Below are 27,504 nucleotides of genomic sequence, written 5' to 3' on the forward strand. Positions count from 1 at the left end.
AGTCATTTTTCTAGTGTCTGTTTTATTTGTATTATAACAAGCAAATAGAATTAAAGGTGACTAAAAATGTTTTTTACAAACGGTCTGTTCCTTTATTGTTGAAATTTACCATGTTTGAAGCAGGCTTAGAATGCTTTTTCTTGACCGTCTCAAAATCTTTTTGACCTTTATCCAGGGTAAGCAAAGCCTCAGAGGCTTAATCCCATTTTCCCACGAACCTTTGTTCTTATCAAGTCCGTTTTTGTCAACCACAGGGACTTGCAGGAATCTAACTCCTGTGGTTGACAAGAATGTTCTGGAAAAATATTTAAACCCCCCCGAAAGAAGTAAAACATTTCCCCCAAACAGGCAGTACTACTTGGGGAAAGACTGAGATGGGAAGAAAAGAAAATTGGTTTCTGAAGAGGAAAGACCAAATGCCCTCGATCTTTCCTTTATTCCTGAATTGTAGACAAATAGAAGATGATTTATTCCACTCCACTCTATTTCTATGGGGCTCTTGGAACTGGCTCATTTGGGACTGCCAGCTGAGGTATGGCTCTCTGAAGAAGACCAACTCTTTCATCTCTGATAATATTAATGTATTTGTTAAGCACAGCCGTTGGGTATTTAAAGAGTAATACTCTGGCACAGGGTATCTAAGGAGCAGGTCCTTAAATGGGAGGCAATGCGGGAAAGGACCAGAGTCCTCCTGAGATAAAGAAGATAGTGAGTAGTGAGTTTAAAATCCATCAGTATTCCTCAGGGACCTAAGGCTCTTCATGGCCAAAGTCCTATCAATGGCTCACTCTAACCCATTCCCACTTATTCCCTTTCCCTAGACAGAAACTCAGGATGGAATTAAAATTGGAAGTGAGGCAGCTTTGTCTGAACTCAGGAAATTCCTTGGTGTGTCCTGTGGCTCACTGGAAAGAGCCCGGGCTTGGGAGTCAGAGGTCATGGGTTCTAATCCTGACTCTGCCACTTGTCAGGTGTGTGACTGGGCAAGTCACAACTTCTCTGGGCCTCAGTTACCTCATCTGTAAAATGGGGATTAAGACTGTGAGCCCTATGTGGGACAACCTGATTACTTTGCATCTGCCCCAGCGCTTAGAACAGTACTTGACACATACCTTAACAAATGCTATTATCATTATTATTCTCTCCGCTCTCTGGGTCAGTATCAGGCTGAAACTCTGGGGAAATGTATTAAAGTTATCTTCCTGCCTTTTTCATCATGTCCTTGAAGAAGCAGCATAGTCTAATGGATACAGCACGGGCTTGAGGGTCAGAAAGACCTGGGTTCTAATCCTGACATCCATTTGCATCAGAGCACAGTATCGGAAGGGGTGGCAGTGAGGCATAGATGCAATTAAAGGCACCCAGCCCGAATCAGGTGCAGCACCTGTGTGAAAAAGGCTCGTGAAGGTGAACACAATATCTCTTTTTTATGGTATTTGTTAAGTGTTTATTATGTACCGGGTACTGTATTAAGTGCTGGGGTAGACACAAGGCAATCAGCCCCACATGGGGCTCACAGTCTTAATCCCCATTTTACAGATGAGGTAACTGAGGCACAGAGAAGTGAAGTGACTTGCCTAAAGTCACACAGCAGACATGTGGTGGATCTGGGATTAGAACCCAGGCCCTTCCGATTCTCAGGCCCATGCTCTAACCACGAGGACATGCTGCCTTTTTTATTCTTGTTAATATGTCTTGTTTTGTTGTCTGTCTCCCCCTTCTAGACTGTGAGCCCGTTGTTGGGTAGGGACCGTCTCTAGATGTTGCCGACTTGTACTTCCCAAGCGCTTAGTACAGTGCTCTGCACACAGTAAGTGCTCAATAAATACGATTGAATGAATGAATGAATGAATGACAGGGATCATGCTTCCTCTCTTGGAGTAATGCTCTCGGTTTAGGGTTTAGAATGGACCTCGTCATAGGAACTCACCTTTTCCAGCACTTAGAACAGTGCTTTGCACATATAAGCATTTAATAAATGCCATTATTATTATTATTATTATATGATGCCATCATAATGTGCTGTGTGCTCACTCACTGTAGCATAATGCCTGTCTTTGAATCTGCCTATTTATTCTAGCAAACATAAACTGGAACATGGTTTGCAATGGTCTACTAGTAAGGAATAATTACATTGTTTTAACAAGTCAAGATATTTGAATAAAATATCCTTGAATTGCTTCTTGTGAATTAATGATCAGAAAATGATTAAACTGCTTTGTGCTAGCTATGTAATTTGTCCTTATTCTTAAGAGAGAATTTCACACTGCGAATGTCTCATTGTGTTTGTTAAATTCCTTCTGTTTTCATTTTCAAAAAGCTATTACCCAGGAAATCTCTGGATGATATTTGGGTTCTTAGGAAGAAACTGTGTAAATCAAAATTATTACTATTGTTACATCTATTACTTTAGCATATATAATTCTAGTCTTCTAGAGTGTGAGCCCACTGTTGGGTAGGGACCGTCTCTATGTGTTGCTAACTTATACTTCCCAAGCTCTTAGTACAGTAAGTGCTCAATAAATACGACTGAATGATTGAATGAATAATTCAGTTATTATAAATATAACATTAGCTTGTATTTGAAGTGGTAAAATAATATTTACAACAAGATTTTGAATTTACATTTAATATTAACTACATCTTTAATAACACCTTAGCTTTCTTTATACTGTCAAAACAAAGTGCCATCTTTCACATATGAAGCTTACTTTGCACTTCAACTGACGATGAGAGGAAAGGAGAGAGAGGCGGTATCTGCAATTTCCCAATTTTATATATTTAAAGAAAGTTCTTTTCTAGTTGATATCATATTTTTATCAAAAGTGTAATCTTTGGAATGCATTGCTTCCTGATATGCACAGAGGCATATTTGGCAAAATCAAAGAAACAGCATTTCATTATTTTCACTCCAGTAACAACCCTGAAAGATATCTGAAGGACTTCATTGGAAATGCTGGCACCACCATAATGCCTAGGAGTTACTGTTAACTGAATCCCTTAACAAAAATCATAGCAGAGAGCTAATTAATTTGTATCTAAGTACAATCTTTACTAACACATGGAGGCAGGTCTACCAGGGGCTTTATCAGTATTTAGTATTTAGTTTTCATGACTGAAAACCACACGTAAATTAGAGATCACATTTTGGGCCAGAAAGAGAATCAGGAATGGCCATTTCCTCAGTCTTCATTCCTGCTACCTCAATTCTAAAGACATTCGTTATCACTATTGTCTGTTCATTCTGCTAAATAGGTCTGATAGGTGAGTGGTATAGGAAAGTTCTTGGACTGTAAAGAGTACTAATAAAATGTCGTTTCTGAAAACTCATAACAATCTCTTCTTCTGAAGAAACTGAATCAGTCTCAGGACCCTTACATGATGATGTATGTTCAGGATAATCTGGGTATTTACCTGGGGCTCTAGTTTTAAGGTTCAGCAGTACTACTACTTGTGTGGAACAATTTTTGCTCATTTTCTTGAAAAAACATGATTTTTTTTTGCATATGTTGGAGAGAAAATTAATTGAAGAATCCTGTAAAGTTTTGATTTTTTTTAACTCAGACCTATCTAGCTTTTCACTCTAATAAATTCTCAGTCATTCATATTCTTTTTTTTCTCTCTCCATCTCCCTGTGACTGTCTCTCTCAAATGGCTCCAGACAGTAATCCAATGACACAATTCCATAAGGGAACAGTGTCAGAAAGGGTGACACTTTGCAGTGTAGCACAGATGCAATTATAAGCACCCAGCCTAAATCTGAAGCAGTGTTTGTGTGAACCAAGCTTCTGAAGGGGAACACGATGTTTCTTTAAGAAGGCCAGGGATCAGGTTTCCTCCCTCAGAGGAGTGCTTTAGGTTCAGGGTTTTGAACGGACTTCCATGTGATGCCATTATAATGTGCTGTGTGTTCATTCACTGCAGCATAATACCTATCAACATAACATTATAACATAGGGATATCTTATGAAATAGCAAAGACAGTGAATTGTTCCTGCTTCCAGGTGGCCAAATGTATGAAACCAATCTTTCACTCTCTCTTTTTTCTCTCTCTTTTTTCCTTCCCTACTAAGCATCCTCTGAAATTATTCTCAAATGGCCACAGTGTCAATATGAGGGGTGGGGATGGAGGCCAGCCCAGGTGTCAGGCGACGCAGTAGCTAGAAAAAAATGGACCGATTGGGGGTTTGATGGAGGAGAGCCAGGTCGGCTAATGAGAAACCCAGTCTAAGGACACACCAGGTCTGAAGCCTTCCTTGCAGAGCTGAGAATAACCAAAGAAGTTGGGAGCTCTTAGTGCAGGGCTGAGCACACAACAGGTGCTTAATACCATATTTATTTTTAATTTTTTTCTGCCTAATTGAATGGGCAGGAATCTTGGTGCTTACTGTCAGATTTCTGAATTGTATCAACCCAAAGACTCACCAGGCAGAGGTGAAAATGTTCATGAAAAGAATTGGACAGGAACGTATCTGAGGTCAGACTTGGTTGGTGTCGCCTGAGGCCACTGTCATAAACACGAATGCCCTGAAAGTACTTTTTTCCCTGGACTTTCAATTTCAATATGATTGAAAAAGTAGATTGGACCTTCCCTAGGAGGCCTTCCCAGACTAAGCCCCTTCCTTCCTCTCCCCATCGTCCCCCTCTCCATCCCCCCCCATCTTACCTCCTTCCCTTCCCCACAGCACCTGTATATATGTATATATGTTTGTACATATTTATTACTCTATTTTACTTGTAAATATCTATTCTATTTATTTTATTTTGTTAGTATGTTTGGTTTTGTTCTCTGTCTCCCCCTTTCAGACTGTGAGCCCACTGTTGGGTAAGGACTTTCTCTATATGTTGCCAACTTGTACTTCCCAAGCACTCAGTACAGTGCTCTGCACACAGTAAGTGCTCAATAAATATGATTGATTGATTGATTGACCTGTTGGAGGAGAAACCCAGTGGAGAGAACCACTTTGAGGAAACATCTGTCCATGGGAAGTCTGGAGATGTCCGGATCTCTGATGCCCCTTCCCCAACTCCCCCAAACTGGCTCTTTCTTCTCTTCTCACATTTCTTGAGTAGTGCACGGTGATTAATTGGTCAGAGCTCCCCTGAGGCACACAATGGAGCTTCTGGTAACTAACCAACACCCTTTCTGTGTTAATACAGTAGAAAACCGGCAAAATGATCAGACTTTAGAATGTCTATTGCATTACCCAGTTGCCTCCAACTATTGAAATAATAATAATAATAATAATAATAATAATAATAATAATAATGATAGCATTTATTAAGTGCTTACTATGGGCCAATCAATCAATCAATCAATCAATCATATTTATTGAGCACTTACTGTGTGCAGAGCACTGTACTAACCACTTGGGAAGTACAAGTTGGCAACATATAGAGACAGTCCCTACCCAACAGTGGTCTCACTGTTCTAAGCACTGGGGGGATACAAGGTAATCAGGTTGTCCCACGTGGGGCTCACAGTATTAATCCCCATTTTCCAGATGAGGTAACTGAGGCCCAGAGAAGTGAAGTGACTTGCCCAAAGTCACACAGCTGACAATTGGCGGAGCTGGGATTTGAACCCATGACCTCTGACTCCAAAGCCTGTGCTCTTTCCACTTAGCAACACTGCTTCTCTAAGTAATGACACCGGTTTTTTATTTTGGGGGACACGTTTCCCTTTTGACAACCACTTGTGAGGGTGTGATTCCTGGGAACCTCCTACTTGTTTTCTAATAAGCAGTCACTGAACTTTAAGCAATTGTGATTCTCTCTGCAGCCAGACACTCTTGTAACCTTTTCTCAATTGAGTGATACTCTGCTTTGTGCCTGGTGCAGATGTTATTCATTATAGAGAGTACTTTCTCAACGGGTGCATTAGTGCTAGAAATGTCAATATGAATTCAATCAGGAATCTACCATTGTGAGAAAAACTGCCGGTAAAAGCCCTGCAAATCCAATCCATTTTTTCCAATCATACTGAAATTGAAAGTCCAGGGGAAAAAAAATACTTTCAGGACATTCATATATATGACAGTGGGCCCAGGTGAAACTGTCCATCAGATGGTGTCAGATCATATCAGATCAGATATAATAATGATGGTATTTGTTAAGTGCTTACTATGTGCAAAGCACTGTTCTAAGCACTGGGGAGGTTACAAGGTAATCAAGTTGCCCCACGTGGGGCTCACAGATTTAATCCCCATTTTACAGATGAGGGAACTGGGGCACAGAGAATATAAGTGACTTGCCCAAAGTCACACAGCTGAGAAGTGGTGGAGCTGGGATTTGAACCCATGACCTCTGACTCCAAAGCCCGGGTTCTTTCCGCTGAGCCACGCTGCTTCTCAGATCTGATCAGACACCATCAGAGAAGCAGCGTGGCTCAGTGGGAAGAGCACGGGCTTTGGAGTCAGAGGTCATGGGTTCAAATCCCAGCTCCGCCACTTGTCAGCAGTGTGACTTTGGGCAAGTCACTTAACTTCTCTGTGCCTCAGTTACCTCATCTGTAAAATGGAAATTAAGACTGTGAGCCCCCCATGGGACAACCTGATTACCCTGTAACCTCATAAATGTCATTATTATTATTATTATTATCCATGTCTGACCTCAAATACGTTCCTGTCAAATTCTTTTCATGAGCACTTTCACCTCTGCCTGCTGAGTCTTTGGGTTGATACAACTCAGAAGCCAAACAACAAACACCACAATTCTTGTCCATTCAATTAGGCAGAAAAAAATTAAAAAACAAATATGGCATTAAGCACCTATTATGTGCTCAGCCCTGCACTAAGAGCTGGGGTAGATACAAGATAATCAGGGTGGACACACTCCTGGTCTCACAAGCAAGAGGAAAAAATGCATGGAACTGGTGTTTCTCAGATATGAACTGAAGCTAAAGGAATTGTGGCTATTAATCCATTAATTTAGTACTCCCTATATGGACGAAAATTAACCCGAGTCCCAAGGGACTTCACACAGTAGACAAGTTCAATAGTAACACTACTTTAAATGTCTGAGAGTTGAACCTCAAATTTTCAAGTATCAACACATCAGCCTTCAATTGTTGTCACTGAAAGTCAAATCTTCAATGAAATCGATTGTCGTCACAAGAATCAATCAAATCAATTGAACGAGGGCAATTGTGGAGTGCCGATTGGGTACTGAGCAGTATAATAAGCATCTGGGCTAGTACAATAGAGTTGGTAAACATGATCCCTACCTTTGTGGAGTTTACAATACAGTGGGACAAGCGTCTTTCCTTAAACTTGGATGTGGGAGAACAGGGAAGGAATCTGGGGTAAAAACTGGGGAAGCCTTTCCCTGCTCTAGAAGCTACTATTTCCCTCTTTATCTCAGGCAAAGACATTCAAGTGTAGTCATAAATATGTTTGTACTACTTATGTCATTTCTATTTTTAATATAACTTTGTATAGAAAATAAAATTTTATGTAAATGAATATAAAACTATATTCAAAATTACATGAAAATGTCATTACTTTGAAGGTATTGCCTAACAATACACCCACTCTTCCTATAACATGGGAAAGTTTCTTGCAGAGCTGTGTCTTAAGGACCTGTGCTTTGCAGTCCTCACCTTGTCTCTGCTGCTGCTGCTGACAACAACTTCTTCCGACACTCATTACACTATATCCAGACGTGTCCCATTGGAAGAACACTCCTTAATTCTGCCCTTGCGAGCTGTCCAAAATGCAAAGTGAAAATACACATTCTGGCAGGACTGTAGTATTTTGCTGAAGTCACTTTGGGTAATCTAGGGACTTGGCCAGTTTATCTTTGACCTGGATAATAATAATAATAATAATAATGATGGTATTTGTTAAGCACTTACTATGTACAAAGCACTGTTCTAAGCCCTGGGGGGATACAAGGTGATCAGGTTGTCCCACGTGGGGCTCACAGTCTTAATCCCCACTTTACAGATGAGGTAACTGAGGCCAAGAGAAGTGAAGTGACTTGCCCAAAGTCATACAGCTGACAATTGGCAGAGCCGGGATTTGAACCCATGACCTCTGACTCCCAAGCCTGGGCTCTTTCCACTGAGCCACGCTGCTTCTCTAATGGATGCATTATTCTATTCTACAACTCTAAGCCCTGAAGAAAACATATCTCATCTAGAAACAAATGCCATCTGAAAGAAAAAAAAGGAAAGAAAAGGGAGTTTTGATTTCCTAGACTCCTCTATTTATTCTGTTGGCTATGTAAAATGATTGCATTAGGGAAAATGTTCGCTGGAAGGAGTCTATCAATCAATAGGAGGTGTCAATACAATAATAATAATAATAATAATGACATTTATTAAGTGCTTACTAGGTGCCAAGCATGTTCTAAGCACTGGGGAGGTTACAAGGTGATCAGGTTGTCCCACATGGGGCTCACAGTCTTCATCCCCATTTTACAGATGACGGAATTGAGGCACAGAGGAGTTAAGTGACCTGCCCCAAGTCACACAGCTGACAAGTGTCAGAGCCGGAATTTGAACCCCTGACTTCTGACTCCAAAGCCAGGGTTCTTTTCCACAGAGCCACGCTACAAAAACTCAAAACAACTGGAGCATCAAGAAGGGCAAAGGAAACACTAAAGAAATAGTTCTGCCATCAGATCAAACCATGGCAAGTCTGCCCATGAAACACTGGATGGAGTTTCGGTCACCATATTTTAGCAAAGACATAACAGAGCTGGAGAAATTTCAGGGATGGATAACCAAGAGCTACAGGAAGGGAATGAACAAATTCTGTACCAGGACACACATAAATAAATTGGACTCTTCAGTCTGGACTGATGTAGATTGAAAGGTGACATGAGTGAAGTCTAGAAAATCATATACACTGTGTATATGTCCTGAAATCATATACACATATACACAGAACGAGTTTTTTTAAATTAAATCCCACAACACCAAGGAAACACTTGTCTTAGCCTAGTCTCATATATAAGTTGCTCCATTTTTCCCTGCTCATTTTGGTTATACTGCTCTGTCTTCTAGACTGTGAGCCCACTGTTGGGCAGGGACCGTCTCTATATGTTGCCAACTTATACTTCCCAAGCGCTTAGTACAGTGCTCTGCACACAGTAAGCGCTCAATAAATACGATTGAATGAATGAATGAATGAATGAACCTTCTCCGGTCAGGTTGAATGATAATAATAACGATGGTATTTGTTAAGCGCTTGCTATGTACCAGGAACTGTACTACGTGCTGGGGTGGATAGCAGCAAATCGAATTGGACACAGTCCCTGTCCCATGTGGGGCTCACGGTCTCAATCCTCATTTTACAGATAACAGAGGCACAGAGAAGTGAGGGGATTTGCCTAAGGTCACACAGCAGACAAGTGGGATGCGGGAATGGACCCATGACCTTCTGACGCCCAGGCCTGTGTTCTACCCATTATGCCATGCTGCTTCTCTGGACTCTACTCTGTCCTTGGCATCTTGGCTACTTTTGACATTGCTCCCAGACTGAGCCCCCGCCTTTTTCCTCTCCTCCTCCCCTCCCTTCACCTCCCCACAGCACTTGTGTATATTTGTACATACTTATTATTCTATTTATTTTATTAATGATGTGTTTATAGCTATAATTCCATTTATTCTGTTGGTGTTGACACCTGTCTACTTGTGGTTTTTTTTTTGTGTGTCTGTCACCCCCTTCTAGACTGTAAGCCCACTGTTGGGTAGGGACCGTCTCTATCTGTTGCTGATTTGTACTTCCCAAGCGCTTAGTACAGTGCTCTGCACACAGTAAGAGCTCAGTAAATACGACTGACTGACAATGAATGAATGAATTCTCCTTGAAACTCTATCCAACCTTGGTTTCTCGGACAGTATCCAACTGATTCTCCTCATACAGTAGTTTCAGGAAGGAAAAAGAATGCAAGAAATGTGGCAGCCTGGAGCAGCTAAAGGGAACATAAAAGAGGGTGTATTTCTCGCATCATGTGTAGATAGGGTTAAAATAGCTAGCATTACTTTTGTTAACAGATTTTCACACAGACTGAGAAAAAAACTTTATGAGACTGTCAGACACAGCAAGAAAAACTACAGCCCTGTTGTCACACTTTTTTTTCTAGTACTTTAACTACCTAGTTCCTCACCCTGTTAGGGGATTTGAGAAAAAAAGATCTGCTAGTTTTCTCCTTAATTATCTTTTTTGTTATTTTTGATCAAGCAGACAATTTGGTCCTGTTGGCACTTTTATCTTCTTAATCAAAAGAATCACTTTAGTAGAGGCTGCACTGAAGAACAGAAATTTAAAGCTTCTGCATTCCACCCAGAACTGCTTTTGGGGGCAGAAGGGTGGCCATCCTAGGGCTTTGATGGGAAATGGCCATCGCTGCCCCATCCTGGCTTTCCCCACAAACGTCATCGTCATCAATCATATTTATTGAGCGCTTACTGTGTGCAGAGCACTGTACTAAGCGCTTGGGAAGTACAAGTTGGCAACATATAGAGACAGTCCCTACCCAACAGTGGGTTCACAGTCTAAAAGTCTTTCCTTTCAAGGCCTTACTGAGAGCTCATCTCCTCCAGGAGGCCTTCCCAGACTGAGCCCCTTCCTTCCTCTCCCCCACGACCCCCTCTCCATCCCCTGCATCTTACCTCCTTCCCTTCCCCACCGCACCTGTATATATGTATATATGTTTGTACATATTTATTACTCTATTTATTTTACTTGTACCTATCCTATTTTATTTTGTGAGTATGTTTGCTTTTGTTCTCTGTCTCCCCCTTCTAGACTGTGAGCCCACTGTTGGGTAGGGACAGTCTCTATATGTTGCCAGCTTGTACTTCCCAAGCACTTAGTACAGTGCTCTGCACACAGTAAGCGCTGAATAAATACAATTGATTGATTGATTGATTGATTAAAAGTCCATGCCACGAGGCATGCCATGAGGGATCCCCAAGTCTCTCTCTCGGGCCCTGGCAGTGAGAGAATTTGCCTGCCGTAGACAAATTGGCAGTTCGCAGTCTCAGCTTGGTTGGAGTTGCCACCTGAACCTATAGTTTGAACAGTCATCTGGGAGGAGGACAACTGAAACACAGAGGGGAGCCGGGATCCTCTGCCTTAGGGCTGGGCCGTTTGGAAGCTCACGGACTCAGAACTCATTCAAGGAGCCCATCTCTGTAGAGGTAACTAAGTCCAGTTTCCCTTTCCTCCACCCCAACAACTATATCCTTCTGCCGGAGCACAGAGGAGACTGTAACACTTGGGATCTCCAGAGGTTTTCCTTTTCTGGATTCGTGACTGGGGGTAGGAGGAAAATGGGTTAGCTTTGATACTCGGCTCCGGCACAAGGCCCAAACGGCAGGTGTGCCGGCCATCCAGGTGGCCTCTGGCAGGGCTACCTGCTCCTGCAGTGGGCCGGCCTGGATTTGAGTGGGTTGTAGGGGCCTTGCTGGGATTGGGGGTGGGGGAAAGGAGGGGAGAAATCAGCTTGAGTTCGTGTTATTCCCGCCAACCCTTCTGGCTAGCAAGACTCCTTCCAACCGGGCTAGGGGAAACTGAGGATGGGGGGGGGGGGTGCCCTCATCTGCGGGGTAGCAGGGTGAGCCACAGAAGCCCTCACCACTGCAGACCACAGTCCCTTCCACCTCCTCACGCAACATCTGTGCTCTGTACTCTATTTATTCATTTATTTTATTTGTACATATTTATTCTATTTATTTTATTTTGTTAATATGTTTTGTTGTCTGTCTCCCCCTTCTAGACTGTGAGCCCATTGTTGGATAGGGACCGTCTCTATATGTTGCCAACTTGTACTTCCCAAGCGCTTAGTACAGTGCTCTGCACACAGTAAGTGCTCAATAAATACGATTGAATGAATGAATGAATCTGGGCTTACCGGAAGGGCCCTACATTTAAAGCGGAGGGGCGATTTTACGTGCCCCGGCCTGCCGCTCTCAATCCCTTGTTCTGTCCCGAGTCGATTTTTACTTTCCTCCTTCTCCCAGTGAAATTAGACATGAAATGGCTGTCTTGAAGCAGATCCTTCAGGGAGATGGTGGGAGCGATAAGGAGCTTTGAAAATGTCAGACATCACAGGTAATAAATGCATCCCTGCAAGAAGAAGGAAATCCTTGCAGACGCACAGCGTGGGAGGGATTGTCAGTCAAATGGGACCCTTATCGGTCCCATTCACCCACACTACAAAGTGCAATTTTTGGGTCCCAAGGACAAACTGATACATAGCTATAAACATACATCCCATGTTTACATTTTCCTATGATTAGCGATATTTGTGTCCAGGACTAAGACTAATATAAAAATGAGGTTTTACTGAAAATACCTAAGTTACCATGCAAGACTAGTACATATTAAAGGTACTAATATGAAGTGAGAAGCAGCGTGGCTCAGTGGAAAGAGCACGAGCTTTGGAGTCAGCTTTGGAGGCATGGGTTCACATCCCGGCTCTGCCACTTGTCAGCTGTGTGACTTTGGACAAGTCACTCAACTTCTCTGAGCCTCAGTTCCCTCATCTGTAAAATGGAAATTAAGACTGTGAGCCCCACGTGGGACAACCTGATCACCTTGTAACCTCCCTAGCGCTTAGAATGGTGCTTTACACATAGTAAGCGCTTAATAAAATGCCATTATTATTATTATCTGGTATATTCCCCCAAATTAACATGCCAAATAGAACTTTCTTGGTTGGCTTTCACTCACATTGTGGAAAACAGCGATTGATCAGTCAGTTCTGATGTTGAACCTTTGCAGTTCCTCAGAACATAAAGCTCCCCTAATAGCTAGCCAACGGTAAGTGAAATCCTGTACAGTGGATAAATTATGCTGCAAAAACAGCAGCATGCCAAGGGTGACAAATTTTATAGGCTAAAGATAAAATGCAGTGACAAACTATATTTCAATTTCTTTTAAGGTTGGCCCTTTTTTCTTTTACATTTATTTTTGGATGATCTGAATCTTAAACTAAGATCTTGAAGAAAGATGGGGAATTTTGTGGGAAATGTCACAGTTTTACATACATAGATTCAGAAGTTAAGAATTGTTAAAGTTGATTGATTTTTCCGAGTAAACCTCTAGTTTATACTTCAATATTTCAAACGTGGTAGGGTCTAATTGGGATTACTGGAGGCCAATAATTACCTGAAGCTGCACTAAAATTGGAAGTTGAAATTATTTCTATTGTAGCTACAGTACAAATCAGCATTCTAATTCAATTTTACCAACTCTGGTGTTGTGTTACGGTCCTAAGTGTTTTTGTTTTTGTTTTTCATGGTAATTCTTAAGTACTTACTAAGTGCTTACTAACTTGTCCCAGGCACTGTACTAAGCACTTAGGTAGATACAAATTAATCAGCTGGACACAGTCCATGTCCCACATGGGGCTCATAGCTTAATCCCATTTTACGGATGAGGTCACTGAGGCACAGAGACATTAAGCGACTTGCCCAAAGTCACACAGCAGACAAGTGGTGGATCCCGGGCCCAGGCTCTATCCAGCAGACCGTGCTGCTTCTGTTGTGTTTGACAATAGTAGATTTCTGTAGAGCATGACAAAATTGCCCGATTTTTCCATACTGGTGCTTTTGACCAACTTTAGAATTCAGGAGGCATCTTCCCGTAACTTTAAAAGGAGTGTCTACTTGGTGAAGACTATTGACTTAAGAAATCGGTAGAGAGTAACTGGGGGAAAGACATGGTCCTGGTTTCTGGGAGTTTACAATCTAACAGTGGGGATTGATAGGTTGCACTATACTCAGGTCTTCGGGCCCACTATTAGGGAAAAGCCGTACTAAACGTTCTGGTCAATAACACAATCGCATTTAGTGAGTGTCCAATCAATCAATCGACCATATGTACCGATCCCCTCCCTTCGAGGAACTCCAAAGTATCTCAGAGACGTGACTGATAATCTAATGACCTCAATAAGCGCTGCTCTAAGCGCTGGGGCAGATACAAGCTAATTAGGTTGGACACAGTCCCTGTCTCACAAGGAGCTCGCAGTGCTTGTCCCCGTTTTACAGATGAGGTCACTGAGGCCCAGAGGAGTGGAGTGACTTGCCCAAAGTCACACAGCAGACAAGTGGGGGAGATGGGATTTGAACCCGAAGAAGCGCGGCTCGGTGGAAAGAGCCCGGGCTTTGGAGTCAGAGGTCATGGGTTCTGTCAGCTGTGTGACTTTGGGCAAATCACTTAAGTTCCCTGTGCCTCAATTCCCTCATCTGTAAAATGGGGATTAAGACTGGAGCCCCACATGGGACAACCTGGTCACCTTGTATCCCCCCGGTGCTTAGAGCAGTGCTTTGCACATAGTAAGCGCATAATAAATACCATTATTATTATTATTATTATTATTATTATTATCACTCAACAGTATTATATTGTGTGCTGTGAGTAGAGCACTGAGCATTTGCAATAAAGGCAAAACACACTGGCCTGCCCTAGAAGAGGTAAGAAGATTCCCGAGTTCAGGTTACCTTTTTAATTTACTTGTCTCCATTAAGCATATTTTGGTAGGGACTGTCTCTATATGTTGCCAACTTGTACTTCCCAAGTGCTTAGTACAGTGCTCTGCACATAGTAAGCGCTCAATAAATACGATTGATGATGATGATGCTCTGCACACAGTAAGCGCTCAATAAATACGATTGATGATATGTACTTCAGGTTTGATACTGGACATCATTTTCCAATACAAAGACACTGCTGCCTCTACCATTTCTGCCACCCCAGACCCTTAAACGCCTGTCAGTCCTCACTCCAAGGAAGTAAACTTGGGAGACTGAGATATAGTTTGAAAGGGTTGGGAGGGGGCAGGCCGGGACAGCGGATGAGGGGATTAGTGTAGAATATCAAAGGCTCTTCCCTGCCTGCGTCTCTGGCCATCCTAGCCTGTTTATATTCGGTATGGGGATATATAATAATAATAATAAATGATGGCATTTGTTAAGCGCTTTCTATATGCAAAGCACTATTCTAAGCGCTGGGGAGGTTACAAGGTGATCAGGTTGTCCCACGTGGGGCTCACAGTCTTAATCCCCATTTTACAGATGAGGGAACAGAGGCTCAGAGAAGTGAAGTGACTTGCCCAAGGTCACACAGCAGACATGTGGTAGAGCCAGGATTAGAACCCATGACCCCTGACTCCCAAGCCCGGGCTCTTTCTACTGAGCCAATTTAAAATGACCGTTAAGAAAGAAGTGGAATATATAACCTCTGAAGACTCTAAGGATTCAAGATCCCTTTGACTATTGTAATTGTTATTCAGTCCTGGTAAAACCTGTGACGTTTGGTCCATTTGTCTTTAGGTTGGCTCCATGCAAACATTACCAATAGCATTTTCATTTTTTTCTTTTATAGTCCTTTCACCCTGTTATTATTACATTCCTTCTAAGACCACTATCTCCTATTCACTTACTAATGTGCACTTTCTAAAAATTTGCTTACTTGTTTAAGTTTCTTGAGGTCTTCATCAAGTTCCAGGTTGTCTAAAATAACAGCAACAAACAGGCTCAGGAGAATCTATGAAACAAAAAAATATGTAAATGAAAGCATCATTATCCGAACATTATAAATATACAGATATACACAATTATCCCTTTGTTCATTCATTCATTCATATTTATTGAGCGCTTACTGTGTGCAGAGCACTGTACTAAATGCTCGGGAAGTACAAGTCGGCAACATATACAGACAATCCCTACCCAACAACGGGTTCACAGTCTAGAAGCGGGGGGCGGACAACAAAATAAAACATGTAGGCAGGAGTCAAAATCATCAAAACAAATAGCATTATGGCTATATGCACATCATTAATAAAATAAATAGAATAGTAAATATGGACAAGTAAAATTAATAGAGTAATAAATCTGTACAAATATATACAAGTGCTGTTAGGAGGGGAAGGAAGGATGGGGAGGAGGAGAGGAAAAAAGGGGCTCAGTCTGGGAAGGCCTCCTGGAGGAGATGAGCCCTCAGTAGGGCTTCAAAGGAAGAGAGCTCACTTGGCTTTGTAAAGTTTGTAAAGTTTAGGCTGTATTTATGTAATGTGCATTCAAATTAATTAATGGAAAATACAATATTAATATTTAGTACAGACATGACAATCCAGGTTCAAAGAGAAAGCTATTCACAGAGAGTTTTTTCCCGGGTTTGTCAGTGTGACTGATTGTGTGCTGGGAATACGTCTGCTTACCGTTGTACTGTACTCTCCCAAGTGCTTAGTACAGTGCTCAGTAAGTGCTCAATAAATACGGTTGAATGAATGAATAAGATTATAAAGTGCGACTGACAAACCCTTTCACCCCACGTGGCAGTGAAGATTGGTTCTTGCTGGGCTGCACCATCTGCTCCTTGCAGTGCCTGACGCTGTTTTCACGTCTTCTTGGTCTTACGATTTTCCTGAAGCCTCTTTTCCAAGACAGTCACCCCATTCCTGATTCCTGCATGGCAAGTTCTGTTGCCGCCTTCCAGCTAATCACTGCTCTAAACCACATTAAGAGTTTTGTTACTGCGTCTTTAAACTAATTTTAAAGTTCAAAGGGACTCAAAAAGCTCTGGGTTCTAATCCTGGCTCCACCACCTGTCTGCTGTGTGACCTTGAGCAAGTCACTTCACTTACGTGTGCTTCAGTTATCTCATCTGTAAATTGGGGATTAAGACTGTGAGCCCCATGTGGGAGATGGACTGTGTTCATTCATTCATTGAATCGTATTTATTGAGCGCTTACTGTGTGCAGAGCACTGTACCTTAGTACAGTGTACCTTAGCGCTTGGGAAGTACAAGTCGGCAACATATAGAGACAGTCCCTGCCCAAAAACGGGCTCACAGTCTGGAAGGGGGAGACAGACAACAAAACAAAACATGGAGACAGGTGTCAAAATCGTCAGAACAAATAGAATTAAAGCCATATGCACGTCATTAACAAAATAAAAATAGTAAATATGTACTAAACGTTTTCCAATGGCTGTTAACACTGTCCAGATATTTCTCAACAGTGTTGTGATGACCAAAAAACAATCTGATTACCTTGCATCTACCCTGGTGCTTAGTACAGTGCCTAACACAAATACCATTAAACACAAAACAACAAAAAAACTAATTCTTCTGAACGTCCTATTTATAGGTACCCATCCTCAGCTCTTTATAGGGGTGATGTAATGAGCACTGCTTTAATGCTAGTGTTCTGTTCCGACTGCATTCCAGCATCTCCCTGTTTTACGTACAGGTGCTGCTATTCACTCATCATCATCATTATCATCAATAGTATTTATTGAGCGCTTACTGTGTGCAGAGCACTGTACTAAGCGCTTGGGAAGTACAAATTGGCAACATATAGAGACAGTCCCTGATTCGACTGTATGGATTGAGTGCTTACTGTCTGCAGAGCACTGCATTAAGTGCTTGGGGGAATACAATATAACCACTTCTGAATTCAGGCGTGGTGGGTTGTGCTGAAACCCGATTTCAGAACCATAAACACGGTTTATGTTCTAGACGCCCTCATTTTCAGTTTAGAGTGGGACGGATAATCTATCCATTTTTTGGAAGAATATTCTAGACTTCTAGATTTGGGTTTTTATGCCTCTGCTTATTCATTCAATCGTATTTATTAAGCGCTTACTGTGTGCAGAGCACCATGCTAAGCGCTTGGGAAGTACAAGTTGGCAACATATAGAGACGGTCCCTACCCAACAACGGGCTCACAGTCTAGAAGGGGGAGACAGACAACAAAACAAAACATGGAGACAGGTGTCAAAATCGTCAGAACAAATAGAATTAAAGCTAAATGCACATCATTAACAAAACAAATAGAATAGTAAATATGCACAAGTAAAATAGAGTAATAAATCTGTACAAATATATATACACAAGCGTTGTGGGGAGGGGAAGGAGGTAGGGCGGGGGGATGGAGAGGAGGAGAGGAAAAAGAGGGCTCAGTCTTATTCTTGCATGCTCATTGTGGGCAGGGAATGTGTCTGCCAACTTTTGTATTTTACTCTCCCAAGCGCTTAGTACAATGCTCTGCACAAAGTAAGCGCTCAATAAATATCACAGATGATGCTTATTAGAAGATGTGCTGCATAGGTAGCCGAATTCAGTTTCTTCCATGGAGATCCTTGCTCGTGTCTTCATTTCCCAAGTGAAAATTGGCTAGACTGTTATTAGGGAATTGAAGAGTGTGTGTCAGCAAGAGCCTGTTGGGATCCAGCATGATGTAGAACGGGAAGAAAGCTTGTGCTCATGCACCAGACTACATGAATATATAATAATAATAATAATAATAATGGCATTTTTTAAGCACTTACTATGTGCAAAGCACTGTTCTAAGCACTGGGGAGGTTACAAAGTGACCAGGTTGTCCCACAGGGGGCTCACAGTCTTAATCCCCATTTTACAGATGAGGGAACTGAGGCCCAGAGAAGTTAAGTGACTTGCCCAAAGTCACACAGCTAATTGGCGGAGCCGGGATTTGAACCCATGACCTCGGACTCCAAAGCCCGTGCTCTTTTCCACTGAGCCACGCTGCTTCTCTATATGGAATATAGAATATATGCTTCTCTATATGAATATATGGGCATTCATGTTAATAGTTACGGTGTTGTTAAGTGTTTGCTATGTGGCAGGCACTATACTAAGAGCTGGGGTGTATAAACACAAATCGGGTTGGAAACAGTGGAGTTTAATGTGGGATTTTGCGAGAGCACGACCCTGGAGAACTAGTTTTACAACCCAGAACGGAGCAGGACTCACTTCTGGTAAAACAAAAATCGCTGGTGGATCGGGATGAAAATTATTTAGTCATAACACACTTTAGGCTGCTTCTTTCCACTTTAGTCTTTTCAGGGCAGCAGCAGCACAGCACGGTGTAGTGGCGGAGCACGGGCCGGGGCATCAGAAGGTCACGGGTTCTAATCCCGGCTCCTCCATTTGTCTGAGGTGTGACCTTGGCCAAGTCATTTCAGTTCTCTGGGCCTCATCGGTACAATGGGGATTGAGATGGGGAGCCCCATGTGGGACAGGGACTGTGTCTAACCCGATTTGCTTGTATCCACTCCAGTGTTCAGTTCAGTGCCTGGCACAAAGTAAGCGCCTAGCAACACCATAATTATTAAGTGGGTCCAGGCTGGAAAGAGGTTGAGGTTCCTTATCGGATTTCCATCCCCGGCCTGTCTCTTGCTCCCAACCACTCATCCTACATCGCGGGGAACACCACCTCTACTTTCCACCCTTGGTGGCGGGCAACCTGTTGAGTTCAAAGCATTTCTGACACAAACTTCTAGACTTCTTAATGCATTTAGCTCTACCATTCTTCACACAGATAGGAATACACACACACCTAAAGAATGCTGTAGCCTGCAGTAAAAAGAAATTAAGGATGGAATGTCAAGCATCTGGTTAGCAACCCTTGGCACTTGCTAACGACTGAAAGGAATTATGCTGTCAAAGGAACATTTGCCATGCAGGTGTGGTTACATGTAAACATAACCATTTCAACTCGATTTTTACTGCGGTTAACAAGCAACCTAATAAATAATTCATTCCCTAATTGGGTTTTACCTTCCAACAGCCACGTCGCATGTCTATATAATCGTTAAAAGTGAAATAATGCTTTAATGGACGAGAAAAGTAGTAAACCTAGGTGGGATCATTTTTTTCCTGACAAAACTGGCTTTAGCAGTAGTGTCACTTTTTCCCCTTGGGCAAAAATAAACTGCATTCAAGATGCTATTATATCAGATATAGCATCCTACTTTACTGAGATATTCCTTTTTAAATGCTTGTTCTGCATAGAAATCAGAGCAGAAGAGGAAATAATTCACAAGCCACATGTTATCCACCTAAATTTATTACTAAATATGCTACACAGTTTTGCATTAATGATGCTAAAATATTGGAGTTTATTTTTAAATTAAGAATGCTATTTTTTAAATAATGAAAATGCCTATGTTAGTGTTCTACAAAAGCGGATACAGTTGAAATCTTTTTGTTGGACAAAGACTCCTTAAGATTGCAAGCTATAAAATGGAGATTTTTACTGTCACAAAATTTCCCCCAAATATTGAAAATGCTGCTTCTTGATGGGAGCATTGGAAGGGAACCTAAATTTGGAAAAGAACACAAACCCGGGAACACAAATTTGTTGCATGTGTTCAGGAAAAATGACCAATCGCTCAGAAAATGTGAATGAGTATTAGTGCACATCCTTAAACTAAGAGTTGTAAGACTGAATTTTATAACACATTTGAGCACTTGAAATTCATTAGGGAAATGTCATTAAATTACTAAACATATTTCATTTTATGGACACCCATGAAGAGCATGTGCATTCTGGCAAATTGCTGAAGAATTCCTCATGTATTAAAAGTACCAACTATTGAAGATTTACCCCAAGCATTACATGGGTTTGGTGACAATTCTTTAAAAAGGAGGACACTGATGAGAAGCACATCAACCATTCCTCATTTTCAGCTCCAAAGTTTTGTCTTCTCAATATGCTTTGTTTATGGTAACAACATTTCTTTTTGAATTAACACCATGTTATGATAACTTACAATAACTGAAGACATGAATTACATTACTTTAGGAAGTGACTCTCTCAATGAGGAAATAGCTAGTTACTCAAAATATTGAAATTACTTTCTATTTTCTATTCATAAGGTTCAATCTTACCTATGTAAATTTCGTTAATAATGCTTGAAGCATCAGAACGGTTAAGTCCACATTAGAGGTTGTTTTTTTCCACTCCCTCTTAGTGGATTTCACTTCCACCAAAACATTTCATTTTTGAAATCACAATTCCTCTTCAAATGTTCAAATAACATTCACTCATTTCTTCTTTCCTAAGTTACTAAAGTCATCATCTACTACATACACAGAGGAAAGGGCTTGTTTATTAAAAGAAACTCATATCTCTTTTGGAATGTTTCTCTGACATTTTAAATTTTCCTTCACTCTCCACCTAGCCATTTAAATTCTATTACTTTAACTTTTCATTTTCTTTTGATTTGCTTTTGCTTTCAAATGGCTTGATTTAAGTTAAGGTTGTAATATTTCTTTTCTACAACTAAAAATGGTCTCGGTTGAAATGTCACCTTTAATGCTATTTCCTGCTTTATTAATAACAGCTATTTTTGTTTATTTTGGATCTTAGAAAGAAGCACAGCAGGCATCTCACCAACCAGACTATGGTAGTTCTTATCTTAATAATCATATTCTGCTCTCATTCACTGCAGCCAATTCTTTGAAATAATTTCAACTGTGTAGGTCATAAAATGCCACATCCAATCCTGGTTAGGGCATTTTCAACATTTTAAATGTACTTTGGATAGTTACGTTACTCAATTCACAAGTTTGAGCACTACAGTTTTAAAAGAGATTGTCACCACCAAAGCACAGAAAAGGAGATTAGGTCGATTTAAACACTGTAAAGGTGGTCAAAAGTCTATTCCAATATACAGCTAACTATATTTTCCTGCTTTTGAGCAATGACATATCACTGATTTTCCTTGAAATAGGAGGGAGAAATGATGCCCAAATACATAGAGATATCAAATAAAACACCAAAGACTCCAACAGAGATTTCAGCACTTAGTAAAGTGCCTGGCACAAGGTGAAAGCTTAACAAGTACCATTAAAAATACAATAATGAATACCCATTCATTTACCTTTCACAAAAAAACAGAGAGGAAAGCACAAATAAAGGTTGAAATTATTCTGATGTGTACCGTACAATATAGTACACTATTTAAAAGAAAAAAGAAGAATATCGAGGACCCTAGGAAATGGTTTAGGATTGCTAATATCTGGATTTTGAATTTCATTTTAGGTTGATAATCTGACATTCCTGGGGGGAAGAACTTGGTCCATCGATCTGTCAGCATTCCGGTCTGACCTACAATAATAATGATAGTAGTGAGAATATTTGTTAAGTACTTTCCATGTGCGAAGCACTGTAGTTAGCACTCGGGTAGATAAAAGATAATTAGGTCTCACATGTGGCTCACGGTCTAAGTAGGAGTGAAAACTGGTATTGAACCCCCATTTTGCAGATGAGGGAACAGAAGCACAGAGCAGAGAAATGACTTGACCAAGGTCACACAGCAGACAAGTGAGGGAGCCTGGATAAGAACCCAGGTCCTCTGACGCCAGATGGCTTAGCTAGAGAGGGAAATGATATGATACTACATAGGACAAGCAGACCATTTCCCCACAGAACCTAAAAGGGAAAGCTATATGACTGACAAATTTACGACTGGCAAAAGCCAAATCCAGTTCTCAATAAACCTGACCTTTAACTTGGTCGAGACGGGGTTTGAAGGGGAAGATGAGAAAAAAGACTGGACAAAAATTTCTGTCTTTACTTGCTCTTCTGTTAACGGTCGTGTGGCAGTGGGGAAAGCCGATGGCTGGTTTGATTTTTTTCTCATGAAAGAAGACAAAGGACAGAGCAGAATCTAAGTAGGATGAAATGAATTGCATTTTATTCTTTCATTACATGGTTTGAAGTCACACCCTTTCCCATATTTGCCCCTTGATTTCGACAGCACTGCGCTGATTTTAATTAACAGCTCATACCCTAAGGCCTTATGCGTCTGTCTTCAATTTAGTTACAGCTGTGAAGAGATTGCAATGAAACCGGAGAGTGTGTTTCTACATGACAAACAACAAGCCCCAGTTTTACTTGATGATCATCTGAACTGTGAAATCTCACAGGCAGAAGTACTATGGGAGCATGGAACGTAAGTCTGGATTTTAATACAAGGAGGGGCTCAAACCTGTCAGACGGAAGCACCTAAAAGAAAGCATCCCATAGTTTGCAATGAGAAGGCTCATAAGAGTAAAAAGGCACATTCGTGACAATTAAGGAAATGGTCAAATCCCTGAAATAATTATTTCAAATGACAAATGCACACCTAGTAATTGAAACCTCGAGGTCAGAACTCACCAGGGTGGCGAAGAGATGATAAAGAATGAAGTAGATTGCAACAACGGGTGCCCACATGTGTCCTACTGCATTGAGAGTCTGGTCCATTACATCCACCCATCCTTCCTGGGTAAGTATCTGGAACATTGACATAAATGCCTATGTAGAAAAAGAAACGGGAATGTCAGCACCAACTGAAGGACCACTATTTGGACCATATGGATTGTACGGATAATAACAAACCTCCAAGTTGCATCACGCTGCAAACTAGTTGCAAACTAAAAGACCACTATTTGGACTGTATGGATTGTATGGATAATAACAAACCTCAAAGTTGCATCACGTGGATTTTGCAAAGCAATTGAGATATTGATCACCTTCAATCAATCACCAATCAATGGTACTTATTGAGCCTTTACTGTGTACATTAATAATAATTATGGTATTTTGTTAAGCACTTACTATATGCCAGACACTGCTCTAAGCATAGGAGTAGATAGGAGTAGATGAGAAGCAGCGTGGCTCAGTGGAAAGAGCACGGGCTTTGGAGTCAGAGGTCATGGGTTCAAATCCTGCTCTGCTAATTGTCAGCTGTGTGACTTTGGACCAGTCACTTCACTTCTCTGTGCCTCAGTTACCTCATCTGTAAAATGGGGATTAAGACTGTGAGCCCCCCGTGGGACAACCTGATCACCTTGTAACCTCCCCAGAGCTTAGAACAGTGCTTTGCACATAGTAAGAGCTTAATAAATGCCATTATTATTATTATACAAGATAATTGGGTTGGACACAGTCCCTGTCCCTCCTAGGGCTCACAGTCTTATTCCCTTTTTTACAGATGAGGAAACTGAGGCACAGAGAAGTTAAGTGATTCGCCCGAGGTCACACAGTGGACTAGTGGCACAGCCAGTATTAGAACCCAAGACCTTTGATTCCCAGGCCCATGCTCTATCTATTACAGCACTGTACTAAGCAATTGGGAGAGTACAACAGAGTTGTTAGATACGTTCCTGCCCACAAACAGCTTACAGTTTAGAGAGGGAGACAGAGATACATTAATAGAAATCCAATATAAATGAATGTAAAACAAATAAATTAATTTAGGCTATGTACCATGTACCCAGGTCCTGTGGAGATGAGGGTGGGGTAGATCTTAAAGGGTACAAACAACCGAACACTGTTTTCTCTGAATGGAATCCCAATAATCTCTTAACCTTTCTGTCTCACGTCATTAAAATTCCTACATTAGAAAATAATCATCTCCCCCAAAGCGATGCACACTTGATTTTTACGTAAAAAGTATTTTTAGTTGAAAAGTGCCTTTCCTCCTGCTTATGTTAAAATTATTTTGAAGTTCAACCCTACTGACAGAAACAACAGCTGTGAAAATGAGTCCTAGAGATTTATGCAAATACGGGGCTTCTGAATTAATTTCCTTCATAACATAGACTGTCAAGTTTCTTTGAGCATTTATTCCCTATTTTGCTGTTGGGAGTCAAGGTAAGTTTCATAAAGTGGAAGACATACTTCACTGGTAAACACATCCTCTAAAATTTGGAAAATTGGGTAAAGGTTCAGCACTGTAGACATACAGGTACAGGTGACAGTACTTCTGCTTTCTGTACAATTGAAACTAGATATTCTGCACACACCGCTTACTCCCATAACAAACAAACATGGGATTTACAAATCGAATCCAGCCTTCGTTAACTTCTGCAGCAACAGGGACTCCTGTAAATGATTCAATATCTGTACCATCTTTTTTATTATCACATTCTAGCTAAGCGACCTCAATGAGGAGATGGATGCTAGAAAGACCAAAAATCTGTCTGACAGGCTAAATGTAGCCTTATTTTGCCTTGTTAGAATAAGTTTCTGTCTGCCTAGCCCCTCCTAGATCAACATTCACGAAAGGACTGCAATGGGCAAGGCCTGAATGGTTGAAAAGGACAAAGTATTGAATCTGTTTTCATTCTATACCAACCTAGACAACACTCCCTAAACTCTTTTTTTCACAACAAAAGGGTTTTAGATGGAAGAAATGGTACAGTAATTTGAGAGCCTCGAATAATGACGACGGTAATACTGACGATGGTATAGACTGTAAGCTCCTTGGGGGCAGGGAAGAGATCTACCCATTTTTTTCTACTGTACTCTCCCAAGCCTTAATAAAGTGCACAATTAAGTGCTCAGTAAATACTAATGATTAATTCTAAAGTACTGAGTAGATACAAAATAGTAAGACTGAACAAATCCCCTGCCCCCATGAGAATGACAGTCTTAGAGGGAAGGTGAACAGATATTTTATACCCATTTTATAGATGAGGAAATTGCAAGACAGTGAACTTAAATAACATGCCCAAGGTCAGACAACCCAACAAGTGATGAGCCCCTGCCCCCATGAGAATGACAGTCTTAGAGTGAAGGTGAACAGATATTTTATACCCATTTTATAGATGAGGAAATTAAAATACAGTGAAGTTAAACAACATGCCCAAGGTCAAACAACCCAACAAGTGATGAGCCCCTGCCCCCATGAGAATGACAGTCTTAGAGTGAAGGTGAACAGATATTTTATACCCATTTTACAGATGAGGAAATTGAAACACAGTGAAGTTAAATAACAAGCCCAAGGTCAGACAACCCAACAAGTGATGAGCTGGGATTAGAACCCAAGTTTCTTGATTTCCAGGACAATGCTCTTTCCACTCAAGGCCTATAGTAGTAGCAGCATATGTAGAACTATATGAGTTTCAATTTCCACTGAGTTCCAGTTTCTCCTTAAAATGCATTTAATCCCAAATTACTTGAGACTAGCAAATTGCTTAATTCCACCCAGGATATCAATCAAGCAACGGTATTTACTGAGCACTTACCGTGTGCGGAGCACTACACTAAGTGCTTGGGAGAGAATTCAATACAAGATAGTTGGTAGATATGTTTGCACATAGTAAGTGCTTAACAAATGCTATCATTATTATTATTATGATTCCATCCCACCAGAATCTAGTAGTCTAGAGTGGGAGACAGACATTAAAATAAATTACGGATATGCATATAAGTGGTGTGGTGCTGAGAGTGGGATGAGTTGTAAGTGCTTTAAGGGGACAAATCTGTAGATGATATGAAGAAAGCAGTGTGGTCTAGTGGAAAGTGCCCAGGCTTGGGAGTCAGAGGTCATGGGTTCTAATCCTGGCTCTGCCACATGTCTGCTGTGTGACCTTGGGCAAGTCACTTCACTTCTCTGTGCCTCAGTTACCTTGTCTGTAAAAAGGGGATTAAGTCTGTGAGCCCTCTGTGGGACAGGGACTGTGTCCAACCTGATTACCTTGCATCTACCCCAGTGCTTAGAACAGTGTTCGGCATATAGTAAGCATTTAGCAGATAACACATTATTATTATTAATAACAATAGTAGTAAGAAAGAAGGAGTAGAGGAAATGAGGGCTTAGTCAGGGAATGCCTCTTGGAGGAGATGTGATTTTAATAGGGCAATGGACATGGGAGTGAATAAGGATTTAGAAACAATGTTGCCAGGTGGAGGAGAGTCCAACCTGATTATCTTATATAATACTAATGATGATAGCATTTATTAAGTGCTTACTACGTGTAAAGCACTGTTCTAATAGTAATAATAATAATAATGGCATCTGTTAAGCGCTTACTATGTGCAAAGCAATATTCTAAGCACTGGGGAGGTTACAAGGTGATGAGGTTGTCCCACAGGGGGCTCACAGTTTTAATCCTCATTTTACAGATGAGGTGACTGAGGCACAGAGAAGTTAAGTGACTTGCCCAAAGTCACACAGCTGACAATTGGCGGAGCCGGGATTTGAACACATGACCTTTGACTCCAAAGCCCGGGCTCTTTCCACTGAGCCACGCTGCTTCCTATCTACCTCAGCACTTAGAACAGACACCGGCATATAGTGAGCACTTAAAAAAAAAAGAGAGGGCAGAATTAAAGCAGGTGATAATTGGTTTATCATGAACGAGGTCAGCCTGATATCTGGATTCCACCAGCAGCGTTCTGAAGCATAGGAGTGGAGGAAGTGTACTTTGGAAGTGATCCTCAGCTGCGGGTTAGTGATACAAAATTGGCAGAGGGACAAGAGAGCAAAGAAGTTGAGTTGAGTCAAGAGGTTGGCGTTAACAGTGTCAATTTGTGCATCAGAGTTATGCAGATAAGGATAGAAAAGACTTGGGGTGAGGGAGGATGAGATTCGAGAAGCAGCGTGGCTCAGTGGAAAGAGCCCGGGCTTGGGAGTCAGAGGTCATGGGTTCTAATCCCGGCTCTGCCGCTTGTCAGCTGTGTGACTTTGGGCAAGTCACTTCACTTCTCTCGACCTCGGTTACCTCATCTGTAAAACTGGGATGAAGACTGTGAGCCCCAGGTGGGACAACCTGATTACCTTGTATCCCCGCCAGCGCTTAGAACAGTGTTTGGCACATAGTAAGCACTTAACAAATGCCATCATTAGAGAAGCAGCATGGCTCAGTGGAAAGAGCCTGGGCTTGGGAGTCAGAGGTCACGGGTTCTAATCCTGACTCCAGCTCTTGTCAGCTGTGTGACTTTGGGCAAGTCACTTCAATTCTC

The 27,504-nt window shown here is 41.4% G+C and overlaps 1 protein-coding gene across 1 annotated transcript in view; it reads right to left on the reverse strand.

Moving 5' to 3' along the window:
• Positions 1 to 27,504, reverse strand: part of NALCN (sodium leak channel, non-selective) — a 222,614-nt gene that overhangs the window by 84,266 nt on the left and 110,844 nt on the right. The window contains exons 14-15 of the mRNA XM_038759721.1: positions 22,930 to 23,067; positions 15,429 to 15,503 (exon numbers count right to left, since the gene is read on the reverse strand). Coding sequence (XP_038615649.1) covers positions 15,429 to 15,503; positions 22,930 to 23,067 — 213 coding nt within the window. The remainder of the gene's footprint in view (positions 1 to 15,428; positions 15,504 to 22,929; positions 23,068 to 27,504) is intronic.

This window comes from Tachyglossus aculeatus, chromosome 17 (genome assembly GCF_015852505.1).
Source record: "Tachyglossus aculeatus isolate mTacAcu1 chromosome 17, mTacAcu1.pri, whole genome shotgun sequence".
Taxonomy (NCBI): Eukaryota; Metazoa; Chordata; class Mammalia; order Monotremata; family Tachyglossidae; genus Tachyglossus; species Tachyglossus aculeatus.